Genomic DNA, 18,266 nt, shown 5'->3' on the forward strand with positions numbered 1-18,266 from the left:
TGTACATACCAATATGCAAGTGTTTATTATATTTTTTGCGACGTTTATTATCTAAAACTTAAGACCGCCAAAATCTTTAGAGTTACTTTGACCCTGAACGTGAGAAGTACCGAGAGAAGTTTTTATGTTATTTTTCTATAGAACAAACAGTTCTGAATCTCTTCAAATATAACAAAGGTATGTAGCCGTAGCACTTACAAATTACTCAATACTTGTACACTTAACAAATCACACCCAACGGCTGGAGGGTTTTGGTGACAAAAAAAAAAGCGCAACCCCAAAATCAACAATTGGATTGTCGTGAATAACGTCTTCAAGATAAAATTAGCGTGTGTGTAGGTGTTAAAGTATGCAAAGCGTTAAATGTGTGTGGGGTGTTAATGTATGTAGTTGTTAAACATGTACGGTCTTAATATATTCAATGTGTTAAAATGACGCATTTGTAAAACTGTATAAAAGGGGAGTGTAGCTTGTAAATGTATTGATTCGCAGTCAAATGTAAAAAATATCATCAAGTTCAAAAAGAAAAAGTGACTCTTCAGTGTCTCAGGGAAAATCTGATAATTCCCCACACTATTTGGTGGTGACTACTGCCAGGACGAACGAAGCCAACGAATTAGCAAAGAATGGACCAAGAGCGAACTTACCAGAGAGAAATCAGCATGATAAGAATAAACATTAAAAGCATAGAACGCAACACGATTAATGGCGACAAATCAAGCATAATCTTAGCGCTGGATAAAATAACAAATTTATTGGGAAGATTTGAAATGGCAAAGGATAAGCTCTCCAGAAAAATGCTTGACGACGCCGAAAACATCAATTCGGTAGAAGAATGACTTTCGAAACCAGTAATGGAAGTAGAAGCAGCGATTGAAATTAAAAACAAAATGGTAGGGAAGTTGGATTCGATAAACAAAAACGAATGTGTCAGAAAATTCGAGTATAAAAAAACAAATCATTGAACAGCAGTTAACAATCAAAAAAGAAGCAGAGCAAGCTTCATTGAGAAAACTTCAAAGCGAAGAAGAATGGTATCTAAAGACACTAAAAATGAAAGAAACATTACGTAAATCTTTTGGAAACGAAAACGAAGCTACTTAGCAAACCGTCAAGCTTCAAAAGTACAAAATAACAAAATTTAATGGCGACTATAAAGACTGGTTACGATTTTGGAATCAATTCACGGTAGAAGTTGACAACTCAAACATATCAAACAGCAGCAAATTCAACAACTTACTGGAACTCGTTGAAGGAAAGGCCAGAGAGGACATACTTTGGTTACCACATTGGAGGGATACGAGGAAGCAAAACGCATACTTCAAGAAACTTACGGAAAAGATATTTGGGTTCACAAAGCATTGATTAAAGATTTGGAAGGATTGACGGCTATACACAGCACGAAATAGATCAAAGAAGCTCACGACTTTTACAATAAACTTGCGAGAACTTTTAACCCAAGCGACGAACAAACAAAACGTGATAAAAAGAATGCAAACATACTGTCAAAGTCCTATGAACATCGAAGCACAGCATTCAAACAATACAATGGCGGAATTTATAACAAAGATCATGGGAAGTAGTGGTAAGCATGGAAGCATCTACTGAGGGTTACAAATTAACAAAAGCGAAGATTGTACAAAAGTGCAGACTGTTGCAAGACGCAGGAAGATTTTAACAAGCAAAAGAAAACGAATAAAAACTACGGAACCAGTAGTTCTCGGAAAAAATCCGGATAACGATCCAGGAGCCGAACTAACTATGTTGGGATGGAGTCTTTCTGGGAGACGAACACAATTAAGTTCTAGTATTGAAAAAAGTTTCTTATTTAACACTGGTCGTGATGAGTTCAAGCAAATGTTTAGCTTAGAAGTATTTGGATTATCAAACACAAACAGTGAATCAATGTTCTACCAAGACTTCAGCAAAAAACTTCATCAAACCGACAAAGGTTATTATGAAACCAGAATGCTATGGAAAAAGGGTGTTGCTAACCTGCCAAAAAACAGAAATCTGGCTCTTAAAAGATTGGGAAGTGTAAAAACTCGATTGAAAAAACTTAAAAAACTAGAACAGTATAATGATATGATAATGGAACAAATCAATGAGGGAATATTGGAAATGGCACCAGAAAAACCTACGGGAGAAATTATTCACTACATTCCTCATCAAGCGGTAATCAAAGAAAATGCCGAGTCAACAAAAATGAGAATTGTTTACGATTGTTAAGCTAGAAAAGACGCTCAAACACCTTCATTAAAAGATTGTCTAGAAATGGGACCATCACTGCAACCCTTAACATTATCACCGTGTGATATCTTCTTTATTACTTTACTGGAGATACATTCTTGTGCTCTTTCATCAGCTTAATCAAAAGTTTGACCAAATATTTCCTTTTAGGCTTACAAAATGCATTTATGCTACAGGCTCCTTCTTACTGGGAATTTACAAATAGTGCTAAATGATGATTTGCATGAACCGGTATCCAATTTACGCTGAAGGATCTTTGTGCCAGAAAATCTTGCTATGTCACACATATGACCATGACATTATTGATTTAGATTTGCGCGTGTTGAACCTAAGTATTCCGGCACTATTTGAGCAAAATTAAAAGCGCCGAGCAGTATAGTGCCATCTTGTTTGCTATTGCTTGCATCAAGTAAGTCTGAACGACGTTTTCCACAAATTCTACATGTTAAGCATGCATCTTGAATGTCAAATTTTTCAATGAAGTAAATTTGATTCGTTTAAGAACACGTCTGTAACTTTATATTTTTCTATCTGCATGCAAACAGTACAAGCCTTTTCACACTTTTAATGCTGTTTCGTTGTGCATATTTTCACCGCTGCTAAAATATAATAATAAATGATTCAACAGAATAATAGCATTATTGGAGCAAATCAATTTATGCACTGAACGGCTCAACTATAAAAGTCACTCAATAAGTAAAAATAGTATTTGCAATATAAACAATTATAAATATATAAACTGCTTACCTAATCGCCAGATGTACCCAGATGATACTACTCATTTTAAATTATGAATGATGAAAGTTTGATTTTTCACCACCTTTTACTAATAGCTGTCTTTGGATGTATTTTTGTCATTTTAAAAAATATAAATGCCAACAAATTTAGTATACATTCTTAAACTTTTAACAATACATTAAAACATTAGAAAAAATAGAAATAAGATATTAAATGGAGTTTTTATTGCTTTCAAGAAACCACAATCTTTAAAAGGATTAAAAGTATTGACAAAATACAACTTGGTTGTGAGATACATATCGTGAGGTCGTGAGATACAAATCGTGAGGTCGTGAGATACATATAATCTTTTAAACGATTAAAAATATTGACAAAGTAAAACTTGGTCGTGAGATACATATTGCCGCAAAATATATTTTGACATGAGGAAAAATGATTTTTTCACTATGTAAAATGACACGGAAGTGAAATTCAAACTTTTTGCTTTTGTTTCGAACATGAAACTTCTAATTCATTCGATAGATTTGGAAAAAAAAACACTGATGAAATTAAAATTTTTTTGAATAGACAAAGTTTAGCACTTAACCATATAAAACACAGTTTTGATGTCAAATTTTCAATATTTCCACCTAGTTGAGTTTTAAATTGTTGGCAAATTCAAAAGCAAAACTTGAAGTTATTTTTTAAATAAAAACTTCTCATTTTATCTTTATTTTTTCTGGCGGCGGGAAACAAAAATTTTTGCCTCCAATTTTGCCGCCGCAGCCAGTTTGGAAGAAGAAGCCACTGGAGGCTTCAAAAGGATCTTCAAAGTCATTTTGGAGTCTCAAGTTGTTTCTGCCACTGAAGGATCCAAATCATCTTGCCTCTAAATTAGCTTCTGACGACGACTGCTAAGGCTTTGCACCCCTAGATTGGAAATGATCCTCAATGCATTCTACCCTCCTAAAAATCTTCTAACGGCGGCCGCCATTTGGAAGGAAAAAAATCTTTAGGAAGCTGCCAATGGATCCTATCTCCAAAAAAAGTCGGCCTTCCAGGAACTTATTTACCAACAGGCTAGACTCTAACTATAACATAAAGAAAGAACAGCTATTCCTTGTCATAGTTGATCCACATCATTTGTGTTATCATTTAAGTATGTGAAACCATATCAATCATGTTTAAATGCAGCTGCTGCTTATAGCTTTATTATATATCTATTTAATTTCCTTTTATAAGAAACTGTAAAATACAAGATTGATAAATAACTCTAAAAACTATAAAAAAAACAAACAAATAGAAACACCTGAAACGAAAGAGGCTTTAAAACATAGGGTAAAATAGTCTAATACCGCCATTTCAATTTTTAAGGTTGGCTTAAAGAATATTTAGTGGCGCAATTTAGGAAACATTGTCAGAACTTCTTAGATAAATCATTTTTTAATTATAAAACATATTTTTTGAACTTTCGTCCATTTTATTGTGGTTTTGAGCCATTTGCAATTATTATATATGTAGAGAGAGTGATTTTAGACCATTCTTTTTTCATCATTGATCAAAAAAGTATCATTTCTATTTATACTTTCTCTAAACAATAAATGTTTTATTGTTATTTCTGTTTCTTCATGCGTCCCATATATTATTTGATTTTTGAAAGTAAGCGATGTTCACAATGTAAACAAAAAAAAAACCCGTTTTACATAAAACATTGATATCTGGGTAATATCGCCAGACTGGAAAGGACTTATAACCCCACATATTTATTTAAATTTTCGATACTTAGATTTTGTGAATATGTGTTGTAATTGCACTCGAAGCTTGTAGTTTAATGTTTTTGCTCTCAAATTTACTTTAAACTGCTGTAATTTAATGTTGAAGTTTTAAAAAAATGAAACAAAAAACTTAAATTTTAAAATTCTTGAGTACTTTGGAACCTGGATCTTCAGACCCTGCATCTGGTATCCGTTCAATAAGTCCATCACCTAAAATAATTAGAAAAGTAAAAACTAGAAGATCATGAAATGTGCAAGCTGTTGTTGTCGATTGAAATTTAGTTGCGGATAAAATAACTGAAACGCCCAGGCCAAGTCAAACAAAAATGGCCACGACACATAATTTGAAAGAAATTCGAAAATCATCGAAAAACAAAAGTAAGAATGACGAAGATACGTTTTGTGGTGATTGTGGACTCTTTGACAACGACAAATGAAAAAAAGATGATTGGATTTAATGCGTCGGATGCAAAACTTTGTTCCATGAGCACTGTGACACAGGAAGCCTCATAAAAAGTAAACTATGCAGTTTGTGCAAAGTAGGGTGTACATCAAGTAGCGAAAGTAACAACACGATTAGATTTTTAATAAAAAGTTAAACAAATAATATGATTTTATGAATAATGATTCATTTTTTATTCGTTTCTTTAGCGTAATCTGCATTATGAATAACGGAATATAAAAAAAAGTAAGGGTGGCGATATTAGACGCATACCCTAAAACTGTTTAGTAAAATATAAGATTTTTTACATGATTTCTTTTTTTTACAAAACTTCATTCTTAATTTCATTTATTCTCAAATATATTTCATTATTGATTGCATACATACATACATACATAAATCATGTTAAATAATCAAGCCCATTTAAAATTACTATTTTCTTTGACTTTTAACCATCTTTGGTTTGATGTAATAGTAATCGTTAGTTTGTCATTTAACATTACCTCAGCAATATTATTTCTTGAGGTGCGCCCGTAAATGAAGTTACTGTTTGGATCGTATCCAATCACATCACGTAGTTGAATTGGAAGAACTGAGTAAAAAAAAAAATTAATATCAAGTTAAAGGCCTTTGCACATTTTTCAGAAATCTTTCATTTTTGCCGCAACAATCAGCGATTTCTGTGATGAGATTGATGACGATTAGATGATGATGTAATCAGATGATGCAGAAGGAAAACATTTTTATCAAAACTTTCATAAAAAAACTTTCATAACAAAACTTTCATAACAAAACTTCGTAAAAATGCTTCCTAAAGTTTATAAATTGTTATAAAGTTATCTTTTATCTATTAAATTGTTAGGTAAAATATTATTTTAACAATTATCATCTTAACAATTAGTTTACTTGATTTTAAATCATTTGTTATTTTATCGAGCAACAAATAATACTGTTGGTTAGCTAAATGCGGGATCAGAAGTGAGTTTGAAAAACCGTTTTTAAGAATGTAGAAGTGTTATTACTGACACTAAATTTTAGATGTTTAACCCATCTAGCTGAGTTCTAAAAAGCTCTAACAGTTTATGACCTTTTCAGGTGGGCCACTCGCTATTTATAATACCCTCTGGCTTCTTTTTTCGCTAAAATAAAATTATTTTCCTTAATCAATACTTTTTAAACAACACGTACAAAATAATAATGAATAAAAAGAGTTCCATTAGTACCTCTGACCTATGCATCTTTTCTATTGTATCTCAGTTTATCAAATCAAAAAATTTAAAAACTAAACATTCTTTTCTTGGTAAAAACCTAATAATCCTGATGAAAAAAAAGTGAAATTCTCTGACTTTCCCAGTTTAGAAGCCGACTAACATTGATAAAGTAAATTCTCGTTTTCACTTTTTACACGCTAAAGACTCTTTAATTACTCATACGGTTAGACAGGATTCTGCATATGACAAAGAGCAAGCACCAGATTTTTTTAATAACTTTTCTTGTGATATTTAGAACAACTTTTTTGCCAATCTTTGATAAAGTAAGATTAGTAAACTTCTCAATAAAATTTGAAGATATTCTAGTGTTTACAAAGAAGTTACTAAAACTTTCTTAAAAGTTTGAATTTATCCAGTAAATCAGGTTTTAAAACAATTTAAGATTTGTTTTCCCCTTTTTTGATTAGTTTTAAACAGAAATTTTTCTTACTTGAACTTTTATAACTCTCAGTAATCATTAAATTAATTGATATTAGTGGAGCAGTCCTTTTCAAATCTCTGACTTGCGATTCGAACAAGTGATTATTGAACGTGAGCTAGAACTATTTGTACCTATAGTTATAAATAATATTACATGGTTCCTTGGTTTTTAACAGCCCCGTTCTGTAAAAGTGTTTAATGGCCGACATAATCTAGTGTCATGCATAGGATGACACCACATGCATAGCAACATCATTGTTTTATTTAGTTTTTTTGTTATCAATACTAAGTCCTCTTAACTCGATATTTTTGGCAAATATCTATTTTTACTTTCTTTATTATGCTCATTTTTTGTTTATCAGAAGATACCACAATATTTTTCAGCAGACGCATGTACTGACAGGATACATATTGTTTGATATGTCAAAACTTGAGCTTATGTGCACTTTTATTTGTTTTATTATCTTTTCTATGATAACAAACTGTTGAGGTTTTAGTTTTGATGTAACTTTTTTCCAATATGGGGCAAAAATCTTGAACCTAGATTCTTCTTAATTTGAGTTATTTGGTATATTTTCTAAAGTATGTAAGAGTATATGTATATATACAAGTGTAAAAGACTCTGTTCATATTTCATTTTCAACGTATATTTAAATATTTATGATATTAAATGGGTTCCTTTACAATTTTTTTTCAGTTCTGACCATTTTACATAATGAAAATTAATACTTCTAACAACATAATTGAATAGAGTACTACTTTATAGAGAAGATTTTTTAACTTAAAAGCAAAAGTGTTAAGAAATGATCAATTCATGCCATCAAATATTAAAACCGGGCATTAAAAATTCTGGTTATAATGATTTATTTAAAAATTGGGAACGAGAAGCATTTTAGTCTTTATAGACTTGTGACTTTTAAATAAAGATCTTGAAGGATCCGCAAATAGTTTTCGAGGGTCACTGTGTTGACTAGATCATAATATCAATTTTTAAAAAAACTTGCTTCTATGAGCAATCAAAAACTATATCAAACTGCAAATTTAAATACTTACATCTGACACGTCCAGTGGTTATTTCGAGTTGATAGCACGAGCTTTGCTGTCTTAAATGAAAAAGTCGAATATCAACATTAAGTTTTTGACAATTGAAGTTATACTACTCTGAAAATAACCCAGATAAATAAAAATGTGCTTAAAATATGTTTTCTAAGAACTTAGCCTGTTTAATTTGCATTGGTCAACTTTTTTCATCGACAGTAGTAATTAAACACTTGTTTTAAACATAAATTTTTCTATGTTTCCTGTTTTAGATATTTATATATTGATTCAATTAACTGTTACAGATTTCTTTACACACTGAAGTATTTTTTTCATATTTAGTTGAATACAAGGAATACATGCCTTTAGTTTTTCAACTACATATTTTATATACTGCTAAAAATACAATAGATTGTTTAAAAACAAATTGTGAAATTATGGTTTGTGTTGTAGCCCTACCAAGTGTGAGAATTAGTAAGCAACATTTTTGTGCTAAAAATGAACCAATCACAGATTTTCAATCAACAAATAAAACTAAACTTGATGAGATAAAATTCTATATATTTGTATTGACCAGTATTACTATTACCATCCTTTTTTAAAAAAAATTATTAACCAGGAAATAAAATAAAACTTTTTCCAAAATATAAACTACTTAAGTACGATTACATACATTTTCGCCATTCCTTTGAAAAGATAATGGCAAATATGTCATGCTCTAACATAGTTTTTAATTATCTAATGGATAAACAATAACCTTGTCCCAAAGGAAACTTTTTTACTTTTAAATCTCTTCTACGTTAAAACATTGTTTGAAAAAGAAGTAAACAGCCTTTAAAATGCTGAAGTTTACAGGTTTAGTACTGCTGTTTGAGCTGTAGCTCTAGGAGGACTTCATCAAACTTCTAAGGGTCAAAGAACTTTAAGTATATACACTAGGATGATGACTTTTATACAACCTCGTTTCCCTGTATCATAGTTTGATGAACTTTCATTTAAGATTAAATAAAATATTACATTCAAGGCGATTTGATAAAAAAACCTCACGCACAAAATGATTTTAAGAATTTTATTTATTAGCTTTTTGGCCAAATTTTTGAAGTCACTGTAAGCAGATACAAAATTGAACACAAGCTGTAGAGTCACATGCATACAGCATTATATAGGATCATCAAACGCACAAGGAAGTCAAATATTCACGATAATGTCATTAGAGAGGATGAATCTCAGTGGGAGGTTGTCCTTATTGCGGCAGGAGTCGTGCAATTCTTGCATACATTTGATGGCACGTTCGCAGCACTGGTTGCTTCGGGCAATATTGATTGGAGAGTCATATGTTTTCCAGTAGGTTTTCAAGCAATTGAGAGCTTTTGGGTAGTCATTCAGAGCTTCAGATAGTTCTTCAAAATCTTCAACGCGAAACAATTGATTGCTGAACCAATGGTCAGCCCATGACTAAGAAATGAATGAACAGATTTTACGCAACCCGATCCGGGTTTCTGGTATTAGAACAAACGCAAGAAGGGCTAGAATGGCACGAGAGTTCCAGCGTGCATTGCTGATGTTTGGGATCTGTTTGAAATTCACGAAGGGGGTCTCATTTCTCTCAGTTAAGTGACGGAAGACACGAGTGAGGTGGTAGAGAAACTTCATGTCATCTCTCCAGCCGCCTGTTTCCTTAATCTCAGTTTTACCGTTGCTGAAAGCTACTTTCAATTTATCGTAATTGCTCATCAAACCCTGCACAAAGAAATACTCGATGTTTGGTGATTTAGTCGACCCATGGAGCTCATCGTCCATGACAACGCGAAGAACGCGGTCTAGCACATGGTGCTGGCAACTGATGAACTTAGGTTTGGGGTGACCTTTCTCTTCAAACATTTGCTGCAGCCGAACAACAACGCCTGTCTTCTTGCCGGTATTCACATTTGTTGTGTCGGCAACAATCATCACAACTGATCCCCACAGTTTGAACTCCTCTAAGACATCCTGGAGTCCTTCTGCGATTGTTTGAGCTTTCCCATCTTTCAATTTTAGCGCAGTCAACTTAATTTCTTTAGATTCATTCTTGAGGACCACGGCCTGATATTCAAAGCCCTCAATGTGTTTGCCGTCAAAGTGTATGCTCCACTTCTCCAGATGAAGCGTGCTCACCAATTGTTTCTTCACCTGAGCAGCTCTCGTGTAGATAGCCTTGTAGATTGCTGATTGACATGGGGTTTGGATTTCAATGCCCTCACCAGAAAGCTGGCGGCACACCACTGCTGCTCCGTGGGACGACAGCTTTGAGCATGTAACAAGACGTCTTGCAATGCCTGTTGGGATATGCTTCCTTTTGCTCGTTGATGCTGCATTGTCATCCTCCCAAGGACTGTTTGCACTATTCTCGGATGAGTCCGTGCTACTTTCGGAACAATCAGGTAGCGCTAAGCTGGTAAGTGTGGACACAGTCGCTTCCATTGCCCTCTTTCGCTTGGATGGGTGGATGGTATTGAGACTAGCAGGTTTGCTAGTCGAGTAACCAACGTGACCTTTGCTCTCAATTTGGAGTTTGTAGAGGTTTTCATCCTCTTTGCAAAACCATTCGCCTTTCATCTTGGTTATGTCAAACAGTTCATTCAATGAATCAAAGTTTTGTTTTTTTCTGCAGCGCTCGTAGTCTTTCAGAAGTTTTGCTAGTTTTGCACAAATGGCTTGATCAGATACATGCGGGAAGTTCAACGTTTTGCTCCATAGGTCTTTAAGCTCTACAGCAATTAAACCGATCCTCTCTCTCCGTTCTTTGACAGTGGATTCAAGAAATTTGAAGCGTCCAATGACGTGGTTTTTCAGGGGCATGCGACTCCGTTCGCTCAAGGGTGCTTCATAAATTGCCACGTTGCCTCTTCTTGGTGGGGCTTGAAACTGGACTAAGTTCTTTGTCCAGGTTTCCTTGTTCTTCTCCGTATTAGAAGAGCTCTTCTTGAACGACATGTTATCTTCTACTCAGCAACTGAAATAGGAAAGGCCTTAGCGTCAATATTATTTACGTAACAAATTAAAGAAACTGTTATTAAGTTTTCTATTGAACTGATATTGTTAATATATTTTATTTCAAAAGAAGCAAATAACGATTATAGAAAATGAAAAAGGCAGACACTAATAAAATATTATATGCTCAATTATAATTTGCGAAAGAGTTAAATGTAACTTACCAAATAATACAAGGATCTCTTTATACTTAAACTATAGAGAATGCGCAGTAATTAAAATAAGGCAATAATAATGTTGACACCAAATTAAGATAATTAAAACTCAACTACCCGCTTTGAACACTTCGTTTATATACCAGTTTATAGCAGACTGCAAAACAGCTGAAGAAAGTTTTAGAACTCTACAGAAGCTTCCCGAACAATTACGTTACCATGACGTCACTTTCCTGGCTGACGGCGCGCAGAGATTTACGATGTTCTAGAAAACTCTATACATTTCTCTGCTAAATAAGTTATTGCACAAGTCGGTTTAATGACTTAAGTTATATACAGGATATATATATATATATATATATATATATATATATATATATATATATATATATATATATATATATATTGTAAATAAAATTACATAAAATGCTAAAATGCCTTCATAAATAATATTTCAAAGTGGTTTGTGCGTGACCTTTTTCAATATTTTAATGGAATAAACGTCATTTTAGTCATTAGTAGGCAAAAGTTCACTCATTCGTGCTACAGGAAATAATGTTTGAGAAAAAAATTCAAAAAGTCATCACCCTAATATACACTTAATAGCAAACATTCAAAATAGTTTGATTAATGATCTTTTTGCTATATCTAGGGTGTAAAAATAAATATCCTTTACCAAATTAAATATCGCTTCCCTAGTCCAAAAGTGAAACATCTAAAAACCAGACATTATGAATATATTGATTTTTGAAGTTGTAAAACCCAAAGAACAGGCTTTTTAAGCAAAGAGCCATAATAAAACATGTTAAAAAACAAATATAGCAAAACATTGGGTCTCAAAATAGATTAAGAACTTTACAGAGCGAAAGTATCAAGGTTTTTTTTTAACGAGTTAAATATTTTACAAAAAGTAGTATCTTGTTCTCCTTTTCTTTTTCGAACTTATTTTACAATCTTGATTTTATTAATGGTTAATTGCGAACAAATTAATAATCTTGATTTTATGAAATGTTTCACGATATATGTTTGTGTTTTCACAAAGTATGGATTCAGGAAGTTTTTATCGAATCACATGCACTTTTTTTTTTAACCTAAAAGCTTTCCCAGAGGTTTGTAAAAGTTACTCACATCTATAGTTGTTACAAATTTTAATAATTTTTTCAAATTGTAATAGTGCAAATTGCAATATAAATTATATTAATTTTTACTAACTTTAATATTTTAAAAAACATGTAATATATAATATCATTTGTAATAGCTAATAAAACTTGCAATATTTATTACCAATTTTAATAATTAATGAAACTTGCAACAAATTAGTGGTAACATATGTGCTATAATTTAAAGTGTTTTGTTGACTGCGTTATTAATTAATACAACTTGCAATAGTGTTATGCTATAACTTAAAGTGACTACTTTTAAACCACTTCAAACATTTAGTTAAGAAAGTGTAAAAAGGTCTGGGACACTAATATTTATCAATGCACTCCTGCGTGCTCTTGCAAATATAAATACCTTTTTAAATTTAACTGGAGAAAGTAAGAAATTATTTCTTATAGAGGTGTTCACTCTGAGAGAAAATCCTTAAAAGAGACTCTTTAAAACAGCAACCATTTTTACCTAATTAAAATTTATTGTGCGAACGTTTATAGTTTACTTCTAAAGTTTGTACAAAAATTTTCTCATCTTTTTTGTTTGTCACAAAATACTTTCTTTTAAAAACCTGTCGACTTAGTTCTTAAGAAACGGATAAGAAATAATTCTCTTAACCAGTGGTTGTAAGCAGGGTAAGTTTTTTAAGAGAAACAGGACAAAACCCTGGAGGAAAGTATTTTCAAGAAAGGCCTAAAATTCTTCGCTCAAAATTGTTTGTGATGAGATCTGTTTAAAATCGAATGCTTTTGTGCCACACGCGCACAAAAAGTGTAGCAATCTTAACCTTAACAGATTATTTTCAGTAAAAGAAGCCATTACTTTTCTTTGCGTTTACAATTGCATGCATAATGTAGGTACGTGCGTATCTGCGATTTACGGCACCGATTTTAAAGATAAAATCTGTGACCATTTTTTCACCGCGTGCTCGAGGTAGGTGTCGTATGGATGGATTTTTCTCGTCTTTTTTTTGGAATTTTATATTGACTTAGATAATATTTTAAAAGTAGAGTGTTGTAAGTTTACTGTAATTTGCTTTTTTTTTGCACTTACTAACTTTTTTAGTGATTTCATTGCTATTGAAAACTTCATTCCTGTTCTGGAAGTGAATTGACATTGAAGGAGTGATGGGTTTTTTTTCTAACTTTTGGATCAATTTTATATATCTATTTTCTATGTACCTGCCAAATTTCATTAAAAAATAATGACACGCTCATATTCTATTTTTCCACGCAGTAAAGGTACCAAATATTCTTCTGTTGTTGAGGTTGGGGGGGGGGGGATTCACAATTATGAGCATTTTGTGTATTTGACTTTTTTATTCATTAAAAAATTGTTTTTTTAGAAAAATGAAACTTTATTTAAAATAATGGTGATTTTTTAAAGTATTCAAAACGTGATTTACACACAAACACACACAAAAAAAACCATATTCTGTTATTAGTTGAATAAAAATATAACCGAGGCAAAGTAATGCGCTATAAACTAAACAATGAAGTTCAATTATAAAACCACCGTAAGCCGAATGCTAATTTTTTAGGTTGGTTGCAGTTTTCTTAAGCATTCCTTATAATGAATTTTTGTCACTTAAATGGGCATAACTTTTAGTGGAATCATTAGTTTTTTATGAAATTTTCACCATCGTAATACTGATTTAAAGCTCTTTACAAAGATGTATAATAATTAAATATTTGAATAGTTTAAAAATTTTGCACACATACCTACATAATGGTAAAGTATAAGAAAAGTTATCCTAAATTAATGAAACGGATGTAGTTTTTCATGTTAATTGAATTTAAAAACATCAAATAAAAATCTGAATCATAATCTAAGGGCCTATTTCGGAAAAGAACTGAAAGAAATGAGATAGAGAAAAAAACCAGATCTTGGGTTACCTTTTTTGAATTGCAGTGCAAACATATTGATGAGTATTAGTCCGGAAATTTGTTCCATTTTGATGATTAAAACTCCATTTCGGAAAAACGTTGTTCACTGAAATTAAAGCACAAGAAAACACAAGCTGAGAGCTGCACACAAACCAAACACAATACCAAAACACAAAGAGAAATATAGAATATGTAAAAATAAAAAGTTTGTTACTCAAAACTAAGGTTATTTATCATTTTTCATTTGTAAAGCGTTTGAGAAGCATTTTAAAAGCATTTTAACTTCAGTATTTTAACTCAAACGTGTCAAAGTAATTCTATTTTCAAAGAAAAATTTTCTTTTCCTTTGTTGATTAGTTTAATTTTTTTTTGGTATTTTGCAAGTTCCTAATTCCAGGAAGTTTTTTTGAAAAATAAATAGAGATCTTCATATGAAGGAGGTCATTTGTTGATTTAGAAAAAGAGCTTAGCGAATGAGTTTCATTGTCACAAAAATACTTTATTGGTTTCATACTCCTACAGAAAAAAGGATGTCAAATGCCAAAATTCTTCTTCACATTTTTTTTCACATTTAAAACATTCTTTTTTCCACTCATTCTTTTTCACATTTAAAACATTATCTTTATAGTTTACCAGGTTTAAATATTGGAATTCATTAACACATTGGCAGAGAATATATTAACACAGAAACTTTCGGCTGTTTTGAAAAAAGATTCTCCATTTTATCGTTTTGGTATTAATCTGCAAATGAGCGTGATCTTTAAAAAATAAATTGCAAATTTGTATGAGACCCCGATAATTGATTTATCAGAAAACCAAACTGTAGACAAAATAAGTGCAAAAACTAATATGATCAAAATACCTGGGTATAAAAATATTCGCCTTTAAAACTTTACTAAAATCTCTCGAATTATGGAGTCAAGTAAACCACTTCTGAGTTATAAGACTTAAACATTTAAACCCCATCGGTATCTTTATTTAAAGAACCCAATAAACAGATCAAAGAGTTTTTAAACTTCTATATCAAATTCAACTCTTTAATGATGCAGGTCTTTTAAAAAATTTGTATTTGTGTGTATGTGTTTTAAACACACATGAACAAACAGCTCTTGATGAATATCAACATAATTGTGTGGGCAGAGGGGCTATGTAATGCTTTTCGTTTCCCAATTATTTTTAAAAGCGTTAATATTTCCTATTTACAAAATCAAAAACTTTACCGAAAAAAAAAACTTTTTATATTACAAAAGATATGCAAATTATTTTGCATTTAGGAACTTTCGACGGCCCTTACGATACACACGACGATTAGCAACATAAGAACTTTACCTGATGGTACTAGACTTTTCGTGGGTATGATAACAATATACTTCGTATCTTTAAAGGTTAGCTTATTAAGAATGTTTTCTGTCCAGAAAAAATCTGCAGCAATAGAGACATTAGTCTTTCCTAGTGGCATTATACTTTGGTCAACGTGGTATATATTTGAAAATGCTACATGCGAACCTTGCAACATTTTACGCACCTAAAAGAAGGATACTTTTGTTTAAAAAAAAAAAAATCTGAGAATGGAATGAATAGAAAAGATAAAACATTTTTAAAAACTTACAAAGGTTATAGTGAATTTATTGGCTTCGTGAAAAGATACGAGACTCAAATTTAAATCATTTTGGACAAACTCTTTGTATAACAATTTTGACTCGTGATACATGTAAACTGTTATATTTTCAAGATCAGTAAGACATAACGGATTCCCTTCTATGTTCACATAAACTTGTACTTCATCGCTTGTATAATATATATATATATATATATATATATATATATATATATATATATATATATATATATATATATATATATATATATATATATATATATATATATCAACATGCATTTAAAAGCAATTAAAATTTGCAAAGCTATTGATTTTGAATATAAGTAAGCATACTTTTTCATTTCACTGGATAGATGTGGTATTAAACTGCAATTAGTTTCTAGACAAAATTTAAAATAGTATTATACTTTTTATGATAAAAACTATATTCGTGATAATTTATGATAACTGATTCAATATTTCTTTGCTCGAAAAAGTAACCATTAATTTTATTTAAATTATTTATTTATAAAAATTGAATATATCAAACAAACTACTAATAAATTTACTTGAAGCTGCATTTCTAATGATCAAGTTTCGAACATATCCTGGTTGTATTGTAACCCATGGATTTCCCAAATATACTTTGACGTCATAGAACACTCGTGGGTCCAAATTTTCAACCGAGTATATGACTGTTTTTGCAACCTCAATCATGAATTTAATTTTACTTTCAAAGACAATTTGTGTTACCTTAATATTTGTCCAATCATTTAACGAAAGCTTGTTCGTGTGATTTATCTGTGCAGTAACACTTCCATTTATTCCAAAACAAAACTGTAAATAACCTTCTGATGAGATAAAAACTGCAGGGGTTCTATCGCCATAAACGGTCCCATTTCCACCAATTGTTAAAAGAAGTATACTATTCAATTCATTAGACCCATATTGTGTAAGTTTAAGCTCAAATGAAAGCTGGTATTCTTTAGGAAGTTTGTAAAGTACTGCAACTAATTGGTTTTCTATTAATGGTGTATCTTCCGTTAAAGCAAAAGAATCTAAGAAAATAAGCTCGCAAAGCTAGTTCAATAGTCACATCTCCTGTACTATATTCTTTAATAGTAATAGTAATTATTTAATTCCTTTGCTTATTTATTTTCTAAGAAAATAAACAACCAAAGGAATCTGATAATAAGTTTTTTTTATATACAAATTATTTAAGTAACTTATTTTATTTTAGATAAAATAAAGTTTAATTAAATAATTTGTATATAACATAGTTGTCTTAATAGTAATATTTCTTCAATTTAACTATTTTGAGCATAATGATAAAAGCATAGCAAGAATTTTAACCTGTAAAACAAGTAAAACAAGAATTTTAACCTGTAAGTGCGTTTGTGATTACCAAATTTCGAACATATCCAGGTTGAACAGACCTCCACGAAGCTCCCATATATAGTTTTACATTTTCAAAATCTTGTGCTTTTAAATTATCCTCTGTGTGAGCTACTGTATCATTTACTTCAACTGCGAATACATATTTCTTATCAATAGCAGTTTGTGTCACTGTTATTTTTGTCCATTTCCCTAATGGAAATTGCCCGTAGTAGTAACATTTATTAATCACTCCGCTTATTGCGGAACAAACTTGTACACTTGCGTCTGGTCCTACATAAACTGCAGGAGTTCTATCTCCATATATTTCTAAGTTCCCACTGATGCTCAAATGGATGACGCAAGTCCATTCTTGAATATATTGTGTAGGTTTAAACTCAAATGATAACTGGTATTCTTTAGGAATTTTGGTGAGTATTGATATTAATTGGTTGCGAGTTAAACCTATTTCTTCTCTTATGGTGAAGGAATCTATTATACAAAAAATATTATAGGATTCTTTATCATATTTCAAAAACAAAAAAAACAAAAAAAACAAAAAATTATCAGCGAAGTTTTAAATTAAATTTAAGTATTACTTTAGATTAGTAAGATTTTATTATTTATTATAAATTTTGTTTTATTGGAAAAAAATTTGAATTACAATATCAATTATGTATTATGCTAATGCCAAAGTACATTCTATTAATGCTATCATATTGATAATAATTTCATTAAATGCTCAAATATCGATAGTATATTCAGTTAATGCTCAAGTATCTGATATATTCAGATCATACATAAATATTACTTTAAAAGAATTGAAAACATTTTACAGCAATCAAAAATGCCATAAGAAACAGGCACCTCGGTCTCGCTATTAACAGTATTTACCAGTATGTATGTATGTATGTATGTATGTATGTATGTATGTATGTATGTATGTATGTATGTATGTATGTATGTATGTATGTATGTATGTATGTATGTATGTATGTATGTATGTATGTATGTATGTATGTATGTATGTATGTATGTATGTATGTATGTATGTATGTATGTATGTATGTATGTATGTATGTATGTATGTATGTATGTATGTATGTATGTATGTATGTATGTATGTATGTATGTATGTATGTATGTATGTATGTATGTA

The 18,266-nt window shown here is 31.0% G+C and overlaps 3 protein-coding genes across 3 annotated transcripts in view; 1 reads left to right on the plus strand and 2 right to left on the minus strand.

Annotated features, from left to right (window-relative positions):
• The first annotated feature begins 1,761 nt into the window (after positions 1-1,761).
• On the plus strand, positions 1,762-2,229 carry LOC149888827 (uncharacterized). Its single transcript, XM_090089124.1, has one exon. The coding sequence runs from the start codon at positions 1,762-1,764 to the stop codon at positions 2,227-2,229; it is 468 nt and encodes a 155-aa protein (XP_089945250.1).
• A 3,339-nt stretch (positions 2,230-5,568) lies between these two features.
• The window catches only part of LOC145188831 (uncharacterized), a 42,184-nt gene continuing 29,486 nt past the window's right edge, over positions 5,569-18,266 (minus strand). The window contains exons 13-20 of the mRNA XM_090089125.1: positions 17,117-17,599; positions 16,303-16,791; positions 16,088-16,133; positions 15,746-15,923; positions 15,466-15,661; positions 14,146-14,242; positions 7,929-7,978; positions 5,569-5,776 (exon numbers count right to left, since the gene is read on the minus strand). Coding sequence (XP_089945251.1) covers positions 5,598-5,776; positions 7,929-7,978; positions 14,146-14,242; positions 15,466-15,661; positions 15,746-15,923; positions 16,088-16,133; positions 16,303-16,791; positions 17,117-17,599 — 1,718 coding nt within the window. The 3' untranslated portion in view covers positions 5,569-5,597. The remainder of the gene's footprint in view (positions 5,777-7,928; positions 7,979-14,145; positions 14,243-15,465; positions 15,662-15,745; positions 15,924-16,087; positions 16,134-16,302; positions 16,792-17,116; positions 17,600-18,266) is intronic.
• Positions 8,969-11,217, minus strand: LOC149888828 (uncharacterized). Its single transcript, XM_090087346.1, has 2 exons — positions 11,108-11,217; positions 8,969-10,905 (listed from the first exon to the last, which is right to left on the minus strand). The coding sequence occupies exon 2, from the start codon at positions 10,884-10,886 to the stop codon at positions 9,369-9,371; it is 1,518 nt and encodes a 505-aa protein (XP_089943472.1). The 5' UTR covers positions 10,887-10,905; positions 11,108-11,217; the 3' UTR covers positions 8,969-9,368.

This window comes from Hydra viridissima, unplaced genomic scaffold (genome assembly GCF_058129835.1).
Source record: "Hydra viridissima isolate aposymbiotic clone 2 unplaced genomic scaffold, HvirCarnegie_v1 scaffold_5, whole genome shotgun sequence".
In the NCBI taxonomy this organism is placed as follows: Eukaryota; Metazoa; Cnidaria; class Hydrozoa; order Anthoathecata; family Hydridae; genus Hydra; species Hydra viridissima.

Excerpts from the sequence above, each read along its gene's own strand:
- LOC149888827 (XM_090089124.1), top strand. The coding sequence starts at position 1,762 with ATGTTGGGATGGAGTCTTTCTGGGAGACGAACACAATTAAGTTCTAGT.
- LOC149888828 (XM_090087346.1), bottom strand. The coding sequence starts at position 10,886 with ATGTCGTTCAAGAAGAGCTCTTCTAATACGGAGAAGAACAAGGAAACC.